At 39.8% G+C, this 19,276-nt stretch overlaps 1 protein-coding gene across 2 annotated transcripts in view; it reads left to right on the plus strand.

The window, feature by feature from the left end:
• MGAT4C (MGAT4 family member C) overlaps positions 1-18,585 on the plus strand; it is a 149,778-nt gene extending 131,193 nt beyond the window's left edge. For both annotated transcript variants that reach the window (XM_040344170.1, XM_040344168.1), the window contains 3 exons: positions 6,453-6,602; positions 11,741-11,885; positions 16,694-18,585. In XM_040344170.1, coding sequence (XP_040200104.1) covers positions 6,504-6,602; positions 11,741-11,885; positions 16,694-17,847 — 1,398 coding nt within the window. In that variant the 5' untranslated portion in view covers positions 6,453-6,503 and the 3' untranslated portion in view covers positions 17,848-18,585. The remainder of the gene's footprint in view (positions 1-6,452; positions 6,603-11,740; positions 11,886-16,693) is intronic.
• Positions 18,586-19,276: the final 691 nt, after the last annotated feature.

Here is a 19,276-nt window from a genome sequence, read left to right on the forward strand (position 1 = left end):
AAAACCAGAATGTTCAAGTCTAGATGAATGATAAAAGAAACAGGGAAAGACATTCTTAAAAAATAACTAGATGAGAAAGTTGCCAGTGACACACTGTCTAATCTCTACATTTAGAGACATTTCCAACCAAATGAGAAATTAGTAGATTTTGTGTCTTTGAGTGAAGTAGAAGTGCAGCTATGTGTGGATATACATCCTTTCTTCTTAAATAAATTCTGACAGTCAGCATTTCTAGAAACTAATAAATACACCATGCAGACATGATATTAAAAGTAATTCAGCCAAAGATGTGTTGATCTCTGACTTTCTTAAACCACAAATGTTCAGGCCAATCAGCGGGTGAGTGTGCGGGCGAGTTAACGAGCAGCCGGGCCAGTCAGTGGGGGTCAGCAGGTGAGTGAGCGATCGGGTTGACAGGTGAGTGGGGGGGGGGGGGCGGCAGGTGAGTGAGCGGGCTGGAAGGGAAGTCATTGGGTGAGTGAATGGGTAGGCCGTTGAGCGGAAGTGCTGGCCGGTCAGCAAGTCGGCAGTTGGGGGAGCAGAGAGATGACATCATCTCTCACTGCCTGTCCTGCATCACTGCAGTTCCAACCTTACAATGCAGCAGCAGGCAGCAGAGAGATTACATCATCTCTCTGCTGCCTGTCTTCATTCTGGCAAGTGACAATCTGCACCTTAGCAGGTAAGTGACAATCAGCAATGTGTGGCAGGTGACGTGGCAAGTGACAATCAGCAACTTAAAGCTTGCCCTCCCCTGACTGCACATCCCTGGCTTTGCAGTGTGAATGGGACACACAGCAAACAATTGTTTTTGGTAGGGGAGATTTACCAAAACTGGAGCATTCAGAATCTGGTGCAGCTGTGCATTTTAGCCAATCAGCTACTAACTTCATCTTGTTCAATTAAGCTTTGACAATAAAACCTGATTGGTTTCTGTGCAGAGCTGATCCAGATTTTGCACACTCCAGTAAATCTTTCCCTGTGTGTCTTTGTGGTGACAAGTGATTTATAATGGAGTAAAACCCTTGTCACCGTACTGTGTGAATTAACCCTGACTGGATGCAGCTTGTTTTCTGCCAACAAATTTCCACCAAGCTCCTTTGATTTCAAAGGATTGCATGCAGGAGGGTGATGACAGGGTCACCCACTGATGAACTTTTATAATTTGCACAAACTTTGCACGAGGCTATCCAATTTATAGAACCAAACATAGTTGTTTTGAATCATATATAGAAACTCACACTATTATGCCGTGTACAGACGGTCGTTTTATGCGATGTAAAAAAACGACGTTTTCTGTGAAGTAAAAAACGAAGTTATGGAAACTTCAATTTTCAAAAACGACGTTGCCTACACACCATCGTTTTTTCACAATGCTCTAGCAAAGCGAGGTTACGTTCACCACGTTTTTTCCATTGAAGCTCGCCTCATAACTAGCTTCTGTGCATGAGCGGGTTCAAAAACGTAGTTTTAAACATCGTTTTTTGCTACACACGGTCAATTTCTGTGACACAGAAAACGACGTTTTGAAAAACTACACATAAAATTGAAGCATGCTTCAATTTTTTTTTGTCGTTTTTTACAAGACATAAAGCGACGTTTTCCCCCACACACGGTCAATGAAATTGACGTTTTTAAAAACGTAGTTTTTTTACATCGCATAAAACGACCGTCGGTACGCGGCATCAATCTTAATAAATTGAATAGTGGAAAATCTTGCACTGCATCTCTTAGTTTAAAAGTCTCTGCAGTAACAAGATTTGCTGTTTGTCAGCAATATTGTGTAAGATCATTCTTTTGTCCACAGTCCTAATTTCCTTTTTTTTTTTTTAAATCCTCATAATCCAAATACGTTTTATGCTACCTAAATGCTTTTTCCACCAAATTCAGCACAAGAATTATAGTATAATATACAGGAGCGCTGAAACCCATGATGTTTTATTGTGTGATAAGCACCTTTAGCATCTAGCAGGATTCATCCACAGGCAGATTGTAAGCCCACTTCAAGTATTTTCCTCCTCAATGCAAGTAGTTGCTACCCTGTTCACATGAAGAGAGATACACTGGGGACAATTTATTTAAAGGAGAACTAAGGGCAAAACCTTTTTACATGTTCTTTTTGCTCATTTCCTACCTTCACTGAATATGCCATCCACCTTTTTGTTAGCTCAGTAGTTTCCTTGACACAGCCTGGTCATTTTTTAAATAAAACCATTAATTTCCTGTTTGTAAGACCAGTGGCTGCTATTCCTCTGATTCCCTAAGCCACCGGTCTTGGCACAGCACATTTGTAGTTCTATTTACAGCAGACAGGGATGTACTTTTGTTCCTGCTTGCTGTAGTGGGCATATGGGACCACATGAAGGCGGTAGAGACCGTGTCCTTAAAATGACAGCCCTCCGGGAGCTGCTCTCATAGGCTGCATCTGTGTCTAACCACGCTGCCTGTAAAACAGTTTCACATGCAGCAGATAGTATGGCTTACAAAAGCTGCTCATTGTGTGAAACTGTCAGGTAATGTAACTGCTTCCAGGGAGAAGACCAGCTATCAAAACTCAGCGGTGATATCGGGTGTGGGCGAGACCGAGCAGCTATCAAACACCAGCCAATTGGATAATGACTGGGCAGATTGCTCGAAAAGAAAAAGGGGGGTTCCCCTGGGTGGACTTTTAAGGCACTAATAATATTTCAAAATATACAGGATATTGAGAGTAAAAAAGGTTTTATTCACAATTGTACATGTTCATCAAAAATTGTTTAAATATTAAAAAGATTGTCACCATATAGTCAAATAGAAGAAGAATAACCTTCTTTACAGGGCAGATTGCTCTGTTTCTTTGGCTCTGCCCCCTTTCTTAAATGGGTTGTAAGGGTAAAACATGTTTTTCCTAAATAGCTTCCTTTACCTTAGTGCAGTCCTCCTTCACTTACCTAATCCTTCCATTTTGCTTTTAAATGTCCTTATTTCTTCTGAGAAATCCTCACTTCCTGTTCTTCTGTCTGTAACTCCACACAGTAATGCAAGGCTTTCTCCCTGGTGTGGAGTGTCATGCTCGACCCCTCCCCTGGAATACAGGAGAGAAAAAGGAAAAAAGCCTCACATTACTGTGTGGAGTTACAGACAGAAGAACAGGAAGTGAGGATTTCTCAGAAGAAATAAGGACATTTAAAAGCAAAATTGAAGGATGAGGTAAGTGAAGGAGGACTGCACTAAGATAAAGGACTCTATTTAGGAAAAAACATTTTTACCTTTACAACCCCTTTAAGCAGCCCACTCGTTGGCTGGTGTCAGTGCCCATGAGTGCTGCCAATCTCCATGTCCATCAGTGCCAAGCAGTACTGCCTATCCATGCCAATCAGTGCCCAAAAGTGCTTCCAAACAGTGCCACCTATTAGTGCCCATCAATAATGCTGATAAGTGCTGCCAATCAGTGCCCATCAGTGCTGCCAATCAGTGCCCATTAATTTTGCCAATCAGTGCTATCAATCAGTGCCACCTATCAGTGCCAATAAGTGCCCATCAGTGCTGCCAATCAGTGCTGCCTAGCAGTGCAAATCAGTACTGCCTATCAGTTCCCATCAGTGCCACCTATCAGTGCCCATCAGTGCTGCCAATCAGTGCCTCATCAGTGCTCATCAGTGCTGCCAATCAGTGCCTCATCACAGTGGTGTCTCCTGCTTTTACCGTATGTTCAGCAGCCATGTGGGCTCTATGCCTGTAAAGTGTGGGCTTTGATCAATAAAATCACTGATATTTAACACTAGGATTTTAGTAGGAGCATCACCTGGATTGCATCCCGATCAGCATGTCAGAGAAGGCCCCACTGCTGCTAAGCAACCTGCAGGGAGCTCAATTGTCTACAACCAGTAGTGATGGGCTATGGTGTGTTTGAAATCCCACATTCCCGATCCCGCCAGGAAGCTGACACTCCACAGTGCTAATCACAGCCAGTGAGACATTTCCTGATCTGTGCAGCTGTGGTCCGGGAAATGTCTCACTGCCTGTGATTAGCGCTGTGCAGTGTGGGCTTCATGGCAGGATCGGGCATGTGGAATTTTGAACATGCGCAGCCCATCTCTAACAACAAATTTTGCTGGACCTTCTGTACATCAGCCCCATAAAGTAACCAGCACTGGGTTCCAATGTGCTGCCGCCGCTGCCATGGAGACAAAGACCAGCGCTGTGAATAGCCGGGACAGGACAGCAACTCTGGTTGTTCCACCACTGGTCCACACTGGGAGGATTCCCCCATCCACCTATAAAGTGTAGATGGGGGAACTGGATAATTTCTTTTTTTTTTTCATTCAACCTAATAGTTGAATGAAAAAAAGTGATCAATGTATGGGCTGCCTAGGAGATAAGACTAGCCATAGACAGTTTAAATCTCAGCTGGTTCAGCAGGAACTGGCTGAGATTTGAACCATTAATGATCAGATTCTCTTATGATTATCACTAGTGGTTGCTATAGCCACTAGTGATAATCACTGTGTCGGGAAAATACAATTGCTGGGCAGGAGGGATATTCCCCTGGCAGCACTGTCTGTGTGTTGATGGGGGAATCATGCAAGTTTCTTTCCTGCAATCTGTGGATGCAGGAAAGTAATTTTCACCGTATATTACCTGCCTACCTGAAAATGAAAGTAAATTATGAATGTCTTAAAAAGAACAGGAGAGGGGGAGGGAGACACAAAATTACCGAGCAGGTTCTTGGTTTTCCCGTCGGGATTCCCGGTGGACTTTATACCGCCGGGAATGCCGGTTGTGTGCACAAGGCTTTACTGAAAATTCAGTTAGACTTTTCTCTTGGTAAGCAATCAATGGTAAGGAATTTCACAAATGTATTAATGTTTAGGGTGATTTTTTGTTGCCAATCCCGGAGTTCTGCTTTAAGGCCCGTTAAAATTTTTAACCATAAAGGGCCACAACTGGTCTCATGGGGATCAAGCTTATCAATTTGCAAAGCATGTTTCAAGGAAATAATTATTAATGGCTTTCAACCTTTGTTACTCAATATATTTTAGAGTTTGTGATTAAACAAGCAATACACAGATATATGCCATGGGAATATGAATATTAAGTTAAATAGGTTATTCTCTACCAGACTTCACTTTGTAGCCAAAAAAAGACAACTATAGGGAATATGTTATGACCCAATTTATTTTATTCTGAAAGAAGAAGTAATACTTAGTTCAGATGTAAATGATCCCATTGCGTGAGTTGTGCTTTCTTTGGTTAAGCTCATATGGTCCAATCGTATACCAATGGTCTTCCACATTAAACAGTTGGTGAACTGTCACATGAGGTATCTTATTTATGTCATATGGGGTGTCACATGTCGTTTTCAGTATGTCAGTAGGATGACTAGATGTTTTTGTTAAACGTTTTGTTAATCACCTTTCCTAATATTGGGCTAACATAGGATGAATAAAAAAAAATGTAGTTAAAATGTCTTCAATGAATATTGAATCCAAAAATGGAGGTGGTATCATTTAATTTTTCAAAATAAAGTGGATAGATTTATTGGATCTTTATGTTCGGACTAAGATTTATTCCCTATGCATTTTAGCTTTATGATTCATCTACAAATAAAATGATTATTCACAACTTTAAAAGTCACTCAACATTCTACATGCATAAATCCAAAGAATATAGATTTGCTTGTGGTTTATGTAAAGTTTGGTCAAAATACAGATGAGTATATCCAATATGCTGAATGGGCCATCAAGGGCCTGTATTCGCAACCTTTTCCATACAATGAATACAGTATCAAATCTTGCTGATCTTTTCCTATCTCTTGAACATTTCTGTAGGCCAGTGAAGTTGTTTATTATAAAGTTGAGCCAATAGAAATAAGTGGTGAGGGGATAAATGGAACTCTCTGACACTTTCAGGTAGTGTCAGAAAAACTCAGTTTTCAATTGTGATGGAAGGGCTTGGAAAGCTGCTGCAGATGCCTGCACTTCATTCCCGCAAACTATTCTCCCCCTCTTATATATTTTTCTATATACAAATGAATGTAATTAGCATTGCTATTTTAACCTCTTGCAGCAAAGTGGATGGGCTTTCACACCCGCACATCGCACATATACATAAATGAGTTTTGCGCTCACTGTGCGCACTCAAACCCAGCTCTCAGTCTCTAATGATTAGCAGCTAGCGGGACCCATTCCTGATCATGTGACCGCTGGGACAGCCAGTCAAAGTGGTCACAGATCAAGTAGACCTTGAAGGTCTATAAAAATGTAATACAAGCCAAATCAAAACTACTTTTAGTTAAACATGTATTAAAAAAATATCTAAACTTATAAGGGAATATCATATCTAATAGTTTATTTCACAGTATCCTGCTTTCTACCTTATTTTTGCTAAAACAGTTTTGCTTATTTTTGCTAACATTATGACAAGGAGTTTGGAAACAAAGATAAATATTTATCATCTATGTTTTTTTTTAGGTAGTATATGCATTTATTCCTACAACAACTGAGTTGAAATATCTGGATAAAATGAGATGTTTCCGAAAACGTTCAGCAATACCGGTTCTTGGAGTTTTAATATTTTGTCTCCTTTTCATGAACTTGTACATCGAGGATGAATATGTTGTGGTGAGCATGATTTAATTATACTGACCCATCCATTGCCTTTTTTTGCTAATTACTAAAAATGTTGGCTACACTTTAGATGTAATTAAAATTTCAGAACAGCTTTAGGCATCTTGTTTAGTCACCACAATTAAAAAAATGTGACAAGTTGGGGTTTTCATTTTCTACTCCCTGTTTTCATTCAGTAATTATTTTGTAGTATTTTCTATTAGGTATAACTACATTTTTTTTTTGCTGATGTATTGTATGGATAATAAAGCCAGTGCTTTAGGAACATTTTAATGACCTGAGTTACTTTTTAACTAAATAGTCTCAGACAGGCAGGACTATTTTACATCCAAGTCATAATCTATGCCCTTTGCGTTCCTGGCCAATGCCCAAAGCAAATGCCTCCTAAGGCCTGGTCCAGATTTTCATCTGTATTTGTCCTCTTCAGGGGTCCCATGGAGACTCTCGCGGCTCCTGCCGCAAGAGCTAACCCCCTCTGGGAAGCTGTCTCCTGAGGGGGTTACCTTGTGGGCGCGCTCCCTTGTGATTCAGTCGGCAGCCATAGCCGCCGAGTGTATGACTCGGTCTCACCCCCAGCATGCCACGTCATTGGTTTGATTGACAGCCACGGGAGCCAATGGCTGCACTGCTATCAATCTAACCAATGAAGAGCCAACTAACCATTTGGAAAGCAACACGGGATCGTACCCACTGAAGTTCGGGGCTCAGGTAAGTAAAACAGGGGCTGGGGGGGGGGCGGAGAGTACATAGGATGCATTAAGGTGAAAAAACACCAAGGTTTGCAACCCCTTTAAATACATATAAGATGATAGATGTGAAAGTCCAAAGCCCTAAAATTAAAGTGATATAAAGTCTTCAGTTTCTTCCAAATTGAAGACTTCACCATGTAGTGCACAAAAAGTTAAAAGTGCTTGTGCTCTCCACCTCAATACTCTAGCCGCTCACCTTACAATATGACCCCTGTTTTACTAACAGGTCAGATAAAGCAGATCCCCTATAGGTAATTAATGAATTGGCCCAGCGTGGAACTCCTAATCCCTCCGTTTTACCCTCTTTCTCTTTACTGGCTTCACCAGGCTCAGACCTTCCTCCGGGAATGACATAAGGATAAAAAAAAAAACAGATCTAGTGCTCTCTGTTTGCTAAAGGTTTATCCATCCAATAAGAACAACATACGATATACTCACAAATAAAGCACTTTAGTAGTGTGGGCTAAGGATGCAAGATACAACTAAATACCCACGGGATGGCGTCAACACTGTGACTCCTCACCCCTTTACGTGTTACCTCAAATGGGCTTGACTTCCCCAGTAAGGGGCGGAGACAGGACATCCCACGGCTGTTTATATACACTACCATCCCCTCATAATGTGCCGCAGCTCCTCCCTTTTTATCCAGCTCCTTCTACAGAGCTGGTTGCGTTAAACACAATCACGTGTCTCACTCAGGAAGAGGAAGTGGCAAAATTGCACTATTACTTACGGGGACACTAAGTAAATACACCAAATCTCCCAAACTTTGGCTAAATAAAAATTAACTTGTGTTCACGCAAGTAACCTCTACACATATAAAGCAAACAGTAATTATACATAAAACGAATAAAATGCATATATCTACTAAAAATAAGGCCAGGTGGAGGTGCATTTTTTTTTGCACAAACATTATATTTTTGCCCATTTTTTTTTACAGGTTTCGCAATATGCGTATCACTAATTTTACATTTATGAGATTGTGCCAATAGAAACATAGGAGGTTATCCACAAAAGGGATACGCTGGCGTATCTACTGATACGCCGTCGTATCCCTGTTTCTATCTATGGAACTGATCCACAGAATCAGTTTACCATAGATAGGCAGAAGATCCGACATGTGTAATTGAATTACACTGTCGGATCTTAAGGATGCAATTCTAGGCCGGCCGCTAGGTGGTGAGGCCATTGCGGCCTGCCTAGAATATGCAAATGAACACTTACGGCGATCCACAACCGTTCCGACGGGCCCGTCACGCTAAATCTACGTTGTTTACGTCGAGTTACGCCGTGTAAAAATAGGGCTAAGTCCTATTTGACTAAGCCCTATTAAGTATGGCCGTCGTTCCCGCGTCAAAATTTTAAACTCTACATCGTTTGCGTAAGACGTCCGTGAATGGCGCTGGACGCCATTTACGTTAACGTCTAAGCAAATGACGTCGGAGCGACGTCTGTTAGCGCAATGCACGTCGGGTAAGTTACCCGACGTAGCATGCGCAGTACGTCCGGCGCGGGAGCACGCCTAATTTAAATGGGACTCGCCCCATTAGATTCGGCACGCCTTGCGCCGGACACATTTAAGTTAAACTGCCGCAAATTTCAAGGTAAGTGCTTTGTGGATCGGGCACTTAGGTAGAAATTTTGCGGCGGTGTAACTTAAATCGGAAGATTTAAGTTACGCAGGATATTTGTGGATCTGGCCCTTAGGGGGTTATCCACAAAAGGGATACGCCGGCGTATCTACTGATACACCGTCGTATCCCTGTTTCTATCTATGGAACTGATCCACAGAATCAGTTTACCATAGATAGGCAGAAGATCCGACATGTGTAATTGAATTACACTGTCGGATCTTAAGGATGCAATTCTAGGCCGGCCGCTAGGTGGCGAGGCCATTGCGGCCGGCCTAGAATATGCAAATGAACACTTACGGCGATCCACGAACGTTCCGACGGGCCCGTCGCGCTAAATCTACGTCATTTACGTTGAGTTACGTCGTGTAAAAATAGGGCTAAGTCCTATTTGACTAAGCCCTATTAAGTATGGCCGTCGTTCCCGCGTCGAAATTTTAAACTCTACGTCGTTTGCGTAAGACGTCCGTGAATGGCGCTGGACGCCATTTACGTTAACATCTAAGCAAATGACGTCGGAGCGACGTCTGTTAGCGCAATACACGTCGGGTAAGTTACTCGACGGAGCATGCGCAGTACGTCCGGCGCGGGAGCGCGCCTAATTTAAATGGGACTCGCCCCATTAGATTCGGCACGCCTTGCGCCGGACACATTTAAGTTACACCGCCGCAAATTTCAAGGTAAGTACTTTGTGGATCGGGCACTTAGGTAGAAATTTTGCGGCGGTGTAACTTAAATCGGAAAATTTAAGTTACGCAGGATATTTGTGGATCTGGCCCTTAGTATTGTATTATTTTAGTAATGTCTGGAAACAATGGGAAATATAAACTATGTTAGGTCCACAATACAGAAAAACTGAAACATACAGATTTTTTTGGTTTTAATCCAGTTAAACACCAGTTAAACATCACAGCCCTAATCTGTCTTTATTTAAGCTTCTTGCAAATCCCTGCACAGCAGAACTGGAAGAGAAAGAAGTGTTTTGAGCCAATTAGGGCTCTACCTCTTCAGACAGTGCAGTCATCTTAATGCTCGGATCTGGGCAAAGAGCACAGCAATGACTTTTTGCAGTACTGGTCCTTTATTGTCCACTCAGCAAATAGCTAAGAAAATCATTAGCAATATATTTTTTCTTATAGTTACCTTAGAGGATTGAGTACCATCCTGCTAATTTCTTGTGTTTCCAGCTCTCTGCTGTGGCTATGGGAGTGTTCTGAGTAAATAGAATGCACTTATTAGCTGGTTCTGCCTAAACAAACTGTCAGTGAGGGAAACTGGTGCACAAACTGGTGCATACAGAATCTGATGCAGCTTTACAGAGTAGCCAATCATTTTAGTTCATCTCCACTAATGTCTCTGTTTACACAGAGTCCACATTCAGCCATAGCCGAGAGATGGAAATGGCAGGACAGTCAGACTCTGTTCTGGATGACAGTGAAAGCTCAATTAAGTCGTACACCTCTTTATGCCGCATACACACGATCGGTCAATCCAATGAGAACGGTCTGATGGACCGTTTTCATCAGACCAAATCGATCGTGTGTGGGCCCCATTGGTTATTTATCCATCGGTTAAAAAATGTCAAACTTGTTTTAAAATTAACCTATGGATACCTAACCGATAGAAAAAAACTGATTGTTTGTAGGCACGTCCATCGGTTAAAAATCCACGCATGCTCAGAATCAAGTCGACGCATGCTTGGAAGCATTGAACTTTGTTTTTTTCAGCACGTCGTTGTGTTTTACATCACCGCGTTCTGACATGATCGTTTTTTTAACTGATGGTGTGTAGGCACGACTGACCATCAGTCAGCTTCATCGGTTAACTGATGGAAAAATCCATCAGACCGTTCTCATCGGATTGACCGATCGCGTGTACAGGGCATTATGGTCCTGTACCCCTAAATGTTATTATTGATGATCTTTTTTCTTGTTAGAAAGTAGCTTAAATTAGTAAACATTTTATTTCCTGACAGTAAAGTTGGGGTTGACAGTACAAAGTAAATCTCAATGTATATCTATTGAGAAACCAATACGTAGACCAGAATGATGATGTCCAGAAGGAATTTTGTGCTACAAATAACACATGATGCATAAAGCAAAATAATTTGGAGCATTAGAAATCTTATGCTGCGTACACACGATCGGAATTTCCAACAACAAATGTTCGATGTGAGGTTTTGGTCAAATATTCCGACCGCGTGTATGCTCCATCGGACATTTGCTGTCGGAATTTCTGACAACAAACGTTTGAGAGCTGGTTCTCAATTTTTCCGACAACAAAAGTTCTCGTCGGAAATTTCGATCGTCTGTATGCAATTCTGACGCACGAAAATCCTATGCTTGAATTCATTTGATGCATGCTCGGAATCATTGAACTTAATTTTTTTCGGGTCGTCGAAGTGATGTACGTGACCGCGTTCTTGACGTTTGGAATTTCCGACAACATTTGTGTGACTGGGTGTATGCAACACAAGTTTGAGCCAGCATTCTGTTGGGAAAAAAATCCACGGTTTTGTTGTTGGAATGTCTGGTCGTGTGTACGTGGCATTACCCTTCTCAGTTCTTCCATACAGTATATGTATGACTGCTGTGGGATCTGGGACCCAATTTGTTTGTATAGAGAGCTATTTTTAACAACTGCAATAAAGTTATCACTTTACATAAATTATTTGCATATAGTGTTAAGAAGAATGCAAGATATTCTGTGTAATTGGTAAATTAATATTTTGTTGCTTTGTATTTATATTTAGGAAGAAGATAAAAGGCTTAAAGAAGCTTCAACTCAACAATTCAATGCAGATCAATATGTCCATACAATACGAGATTTCTCTAATTTCTCATCATCTTTAAATGTGACATATCGAATATTAGCAGGAATACCTGTTTCAAGAAAAAGTAAGTCATATAAACGTAAAATTTGCAGATTAAAAGATCCTTTCAAATAAACGGCTCAAAAGTTAAACTCTTTTGGGCTCTAGAAGTAAATCTCTTTGTTTGAGTTCCAATATTTGCACACCTGTACAAGGGGGTTGGATTGTTTATCAATTAAGTTGAATTCAATTTGAATGAAATAAATATCAATGCTGTCCATTAGCCTTGCTCTACTCCTTTTTCCAGAACTTTCCAGAAGGCAGGGGGGAGCAATTAAACCTGTAGCCTGTGAAATCCAGAACAGCCAAAAGAAGTCAACAACTGCTCCAATGATTATAGAGGAGCCAAAAAGAACTACATTTGCCTGACAACCTAGCAACCTAATTAGAAGTGTGCTAAATCATAAAAATTTCAAAAGAAGAAGAGCAAATGTGAATAGGGTCCTGTGAACATCCGGCATCTCAAGATAAGGGGAAATTGAGGCAGAAGTTATGGCAAGGAGATTTTGTTACCAAAATTACTCAGGGAATAAATAGTTGGGTCGATCTTTTCTAATAGAATCTACCCATAACTAAAATATCTCTTTTGAGTCAACCTCTCCTTCTAGGGCAAGACTTCAAAATAAATAAAATAAATACAATCGTATGCTTGGGGAACCATCTGAATGTAATTCATGCTTATGTAGGCATGTTGTTTACTGTATGACAATTAGACAGGTTTTGCTTTGCTGTGCCAATTTAAAAAAAAAAAAAAAACATTATTTGATCTGATTCACAGTTTGAAGCTTCCTATATCAGTTTAATGTAAATGCAAACATTCCTTTGCAAACCTTGTTTTTAAAAAATGGTAAACACCACAGAATATATATCAGTCTTACTCTTTTTGGACTAGTGGGGTTTTAAACAAATACGATCAGTAGACAACATTGCAATTATTAACAGTACAATTTCAGAACTGGGAAAAATTTTTGGTTTATGGAAAGCTTAAAATTTGTACAAGAAAAAGCCAATTTAGAAATAAGTGCCATCACAACACAATTTGATGTCTGTTGTATAAACTGAAACAAATTGAAGGGCACATACTACTAGATAATCTGCAGTAGCAATGGTGACACCTTGAGGATAAAGAAAGATAGACAATTCAAATAAAATTACAAATAACAGTAGCATCAATTTACTAGTGAAACAACTACCGTAATAATGTAAATACAACAAAATATGGTAAATATGTTCAAGCTGACCTTAGTTATTAATATAATGTCAGATGTATTTTAGAGATAATTGCACACACATAAAACTGTGTCTATTTGTTAACAAAATGCTTTAAAAGAGTTTGCTTCTACTATCTTGTGTATGAAAAAAAAAAAAAATTGTTTTCCAATATGTTAGAAATAATACATTTTCAAGCATGTTTTCAAAATGCCAGGAGTAATACAAATTGTTAGGGATGAGAGAATTGGGCAAAGCTATGTTCTCAGTAGCTTCTATGAGCCATGCAGGAAGTCCATGAAACATGTCATAATGTAATGTCTATAAGAACCAAATCTTGCATTTTTTCAGACCTTTTTAAGACTAGTTTGCAAGCTATTGCTAAAAAGGGCATGGGTAGCATGTCACAAACATGGGGGACATTTTTTTGTGTTAAGTAGGAAAATAGCCTTTTCATGTGGCTTAAAAGGACAACACTGAAAATACGCTAATCTTTTAAATAACATGCTTGGAGATGCTTTAAACTGCATGTAAAGTTACAGAGTAGTATAATGTAACCTTTAAAACAGACATTTAAAAAAATGGTAAATTACCAGTGTGGGGGACCTCTGCAAATCATGCCAAATCCTAATCCAGGCATGCATCTTGGGAGGCCAGCATGTGTGCATCCCCCACCTTCCTGAACTTGCCAACAATGACCTACCCCCCAACAATGTTGCCTTGAAGTATTACCACAGCTAAATAACAGATGCTGTTCATAAACAATAGCCCTAGGGATCTTGGGTAATATATTTTAGTATGGTATTTGGTAAATGATCTCGGGCAAAATCCATAGTGCTGTTTACATTCCAGCAGCATCTGAGATTTTGTCATTCAGTGTCAGATGCAGGATGGGTCATCATTGTCAGGCGTTGCAATCAAATTAATAAATAAACATCCGTGTGTGACAATGAAAACTTAATCGGGTGGTGGATTGTCATGATTTGCGATGAATGTACATTCTTAGATGACATGATTAATGCTGGATTTAAATTTTTTTTTTTTATAAATGGGAACACTTGTTATAAAAGGGCTTCCAGATTCCTATAAGTTTTTCATCAAACCACCATATTCCCTTAGGGATTCGAGGTGGGAAAGAATCCTTTATACCTTGCAAGGGACGGGCGGCGTACCACATACCCTTTGCATGGTACTCTCCCAATGTTGAAAAATATATGGCCTAGTGTGTTTCAGGAAGGCTGGGGGCTGCCATCCATTTCCTGGCCACCCAGACTACATGTTTTCATAATGGTTTTGTATGAATTTTAAAGGGAACCCCTTTTTTCCTGATCAGGTGTAGGGTTAACCTTAAAATTCATACTGCTTATATATGCATGCAGTCTGGGCGGCTGGAAAAGAGAAGACAGCAAACACATGACACTAGGGCCAGATGTCTTTCGGTATTGGGGTGGTTTCTTGCATGAAGGACAGTGAAGCTTTGCAATTGCAAGACACCTTTTTTATTAAGAGGGCCAAGAGATTTTTGCCCTTCTCCAGGGTCATTCATACCTCATAACTCACACCCCCCCTTTAAAAAATAAAAACAAATAGTGAAAAGGGTATATGTAAATACATGGAAATAATGTCCACAATGTAAATTCAGCATCAATCGTGTCACCCAGCAACATAAAATCAGTCATGATGACTCAACACCTGATGATGTTTTCACAATGAGCCACTGCACAATGATGTTGGCTCACTACTACTGACAGATGACATAATCACTGGCAGTGCTAGAATGTCAGCAACCAGCTTGAGGTCCTTGTCATTGACCAAATATTTTCATGACCATATTGTGTCAATGATGTCGTCTGGGATCACCAGATGCTTTGTTTGCATTTCAGCAGCAGGGATTTAGTTTGTTCAGTGGTTTGTGTAACTGCAAACAGGCTGGGTGCAAACTCATGTTAGATACAAGCACAAAGCTCATCCCTACAATCTTTTGCATCTATTCTTCTTAATATAAATGAAAATAAAAGAAGTGCCACCTAAGTGCAGCATTAAAAACTGTGGATTTATTGACACAGTGGGGAGGGCATCCGTCACTCGCTCAGTCCTGCAGGCACTGCCAGTATTCCAAAACGCAGAGGGGATGGGATATGGAGACCCTGTGTAACTAGGAAGTTCACGCTGTTCAACATGGACCGCAGGGTGGAAAAGGCGGAGATGGCCGGAGAATGGATAGGCTCGGAGCTATGTTCTCCTTCAAAAGGTTTACCCTAAGGAAGCTTTATGATGTGTATTCTGAAAGGTCTAACTTCAGTTAGAAACCTATAGGTGGCCATCAACTATCCAATCTGACAGTTATCAACTCAATTATCAGTTCACTTAGGATGCAAGATTCAGTTGTTTGACCACCACATTTTTACATTTTTCAGGTTGTTAAATGACCAAAAATGGGTGGTTGGCACTTGTGTATAAGCAGCTGTAGATGCGTATATTTAAAGTGTTTGTAAACCTAAAAAAAAATGGTGTCACTGGCTCTTTAATCTATATTAATGTGCTCCTTAATATCACAATTTTTTTCAGACTGCCAATGTTGTGTAATACCTGGTTGATCCTGCTTGTGTCCCTCCTCCTGAGAGTAAATGAACCATGGTCAGATTATGTCTTGTGTCATCCTGCTGTTTGTACAAGCACGCTGTTCAAGAGCACAGCATGCCTGTACCTTCCATAGTCAGCACTAAGCCGCCACCCCCCATCCATCACTCCTGGCTTGTGTTATTGTGCATTCCAGCCACTCTTCCCCACCAGCCGCTTCTCCCCCCTTGTGTACCCGCCGGGTGCACTTGTGTTCCATTGCCTTGGAAACTATGACACCCGATGGCAAGTGCCATTTCCTGAAATGAGAATCTATGCCTACAGTGTGCACGCCCACCCACCATGAGCAGAAAATGATCATGTGACCTGCTCTTTTAAAGGCAGAAAATCTATTACAGGCAAGTAAAAAAAAAAACTGATTAGGAAGAAGGCTAGATGACTCTAAGGCCTCGTACACACGATAGGTTAACCAGAGGACAACGGTCTGATGGACCGTTTTCATCGGTCCAAACCGATCGTGTGTAGGCCCCATAGGTTATTTAACCATAGGTTAAAAAAAAGCCAACTTGCTTTAAAATTAACCTATGGATTCCTAACCGATGGGAAAAAAACGATCGTTAGTAGGCACGACCATCGGTTAAAAATCCATGCATGCTCAGAATTAAGTCGACGCATGCTTGGAAGCATTGAACTTAGTTTTTTTCAGCACATCGTTGTGTTTTACGTCACCGCGTTCTGACACGATTGTTTTTTTAACTGATGGTGTGTATGCACGACGGACCATCAGTCAGCTTCATCGGTTAACCTATGACAACGGTCCTTCAGACCGTTGTCCTCTGGTTAAACTATTGTGTGTACGAGGCCCAATGGAACACGTTTTCAACTCTCCTTAAGGTTACAATTACTTTAATAACAGCATTGTTGTCATTTTAGAAACATCTATTTAGAATAGAATATACATTGTACATAGAACTTGCTTCTTCGTTCTTTTAAAAGAAAATGCTGTATAATATATTTGGCGTGAATACTTTTTTTTTTTTTTAGGGTTCCTTACTATTGGACTATCATCTGTGAAAAGGAAAAAAGGGAATTACTTACTTGAAACTATTAAGTCTGTATTTGAACAGTCAAGTTATGAAGAACTGAAAGAAATAGCTGTAGTTGTTCATTTAGCAGAGTTTGACCTGAGCTGGTGTGAAAGCATAGTGCAAGATATATCAAGAAAATTCTCTCATCATATTATTGCTGGAAGACTAGCAATTATCCACACTCCAGGACAATTCTACCCAGTCTTAGAAGGTCTGAAAAGAAATTACAATGACCCTGATGCCAGAGTCAAATTTAGATCCAAACAAAACGTTGACTATGCCTATCTATTAAACTTTTGTGCTAACCTTTCTGATTATTATCTCATGCTGGAAGATGATGTCAGGTGTTCTAAGAATTTTTTGACAGCAATTAAAAAAGTTATTAACTCACGGAAAGGGTCAAACTGGGTCACCTTGGAGTTTTCAAAACTAGGATACATTGGCAAGCTCTATCACACTTATGATCTACCACGTCTTGCCCATTTTTTACTCATGTTTTACCAGGAAATGCCTTGCGATTGGCTGCTTATTCATTTCAGAAGCCTGTTAGCTCAGAAAGAAGCAATTCGATTTAAGCCCTCACTTTTTCAGCATATGGGATATTATTCATCTTATAAAGGTGTTGAGAATAAGCTGAAGGATGATGACTTTGAGGAGGACTCATTTGATATACCCGATAACCCACCTTCAGTCCTCAACACAAATATGAATGTCTTTGAAAATTATGATGTCCATAAAGCATACAGCAGTACAGAAGAATACTTCTGGGCAAAGACTCCTTCTAGTGGTGACTTTTATCACATTGTGTTTGAGAAACCTATCAAAATAAGCAAAATCAAAGTCTGCACAGGAACAGAAGATCGCCAAAATGACATCTTGCATCATGGAATATTAGAAGTTGGAGAAAGACTAGTTGGGAGTAAAAGGAACAAAAAGTGTACTACTTATCTTAGATTAGGTGACTTCAAAGATGGGAACTTTGAAATGGACAACATAGATCATAAAGTCCTTTTTAACATTGACTGTATTCGAATTCTAGTGACTAAAAACCAAAATGAATGGCTAATTATTAAAAGCATAAGTGTTTGGACTATTGACTCAAATCAATGAGATGGTGATGTTTCTTCCTTATGGAAGAAAGACGTTTCAGTTGAGTGCCAACTGGTTTATTTCACTAATGGACTTCTCTTTTGCTAATATGTTAAATTTAAGTGACAAATTAGAGTGATATACTAAAGTCATATTTTTTTCTCTTAGTCCAGGGATCCTGGATCACAAATTCACATCAAACATCCAATCATGTGTAGAATCTTTAAAAAATATAGCATCTCTTACACATGACTGGATATTTGAAGCAGTTCACAATTCATTAAACTAACTGAGAAAATGCTACTTTAGTTTATTCACCCTATTACCTGGGGGAGATGGCTATTTATATTTTACTATTTCTGTCAGGCAAAAATATTAAGTTTCTTGGTGTTTTTGAATGTTTTCTATTTTCTATAAAACAGGAGCATCATTTCTTCTTTTGCCTAAACATATTTTTTATTTCTTGAAGAATACAGACTTGTGAGTTTAAAAATATGAACATGAAAATTGAATAATATGTGTTATTTGGTTACTTCCTATGTCCTGTGTTTATAACTGTATTGTCTTTTTTGGTATTTTACTACCTCTATTTTGTTTCTCTACTAAAATTTAGGGAGAATTACATTCTCTTTAAATTTTTATGCACAGAAGAACTTTAATTCAGCACTGTGATTAAACACTGTGGTTAAATAATTTTTATTTTATGCTTAACTACCTGCTACAACAGTTTAATTCATTAAAATTTGATTTCAATGCTAACAGAGTGTCTGGCAAGTAATTTTGGAGAAACATATTACAAAGCTTAGGTACATGTTTAACCCTTGGTCCAACTAGTAATAGTATTTTACCTATTATTGATCACAGGATCATATGCAGATAATCTTAATATATAAAGTAACACAAGTCTGTTAAGTAAGGACTGCAGTCCTGAGCAAAGATAAATTATGCAGTATATTACATTCATATGCACTGCAATCATATACAACAGCAATATGCAATGCAGAAAATACTATGTAAACAGGGGGAAAAGCCTAGAAATGTACACAATTATTCCTCTCCAAAAGAGCAAACTACAAAATACTAGTAAATACTACTAGTCAAACAATGTTTTTGACATTACGAGCTTGTGAATGAATCCTTTAACCACTGTATGTTTAAAGCTAAACTCTAGGCACACAAATTCTCATTTAAATGTATTTTTCAATAGCCACAAAGGACATAAATCTGCTTTGTGAGTACTCATAGGTGTGCGCACAGGGTGTGGCGAGTGTGCCCAGGCACACCCTAATCATCCCATGCACATTAGTGTTATTACTCTGTGTAGCAGCAGGAACATGGGACCTAATTCAAATTAGCCAGGTAGGGGGCGGGGAGCATTTAAATTAAGCGCGTTCCCGCGCCAAACGTACTGCGCATGCGCTGTCCGGAAAATATCCCAAGGTGCATTGCT

The sequence above is a fragment of the Rana temporaria genome, chromosome 3 (genome assembly GCF_905171775.1).
Source record: "Rana temporaria chromosome 3, aRanTem1.1, whole genome shotgun sequence".
Lineage (NCBI taxonomy): Eukaryota > Metazoa > Chordata > Amphibia > Anura > Ranidae > Rana > Rana temporaria.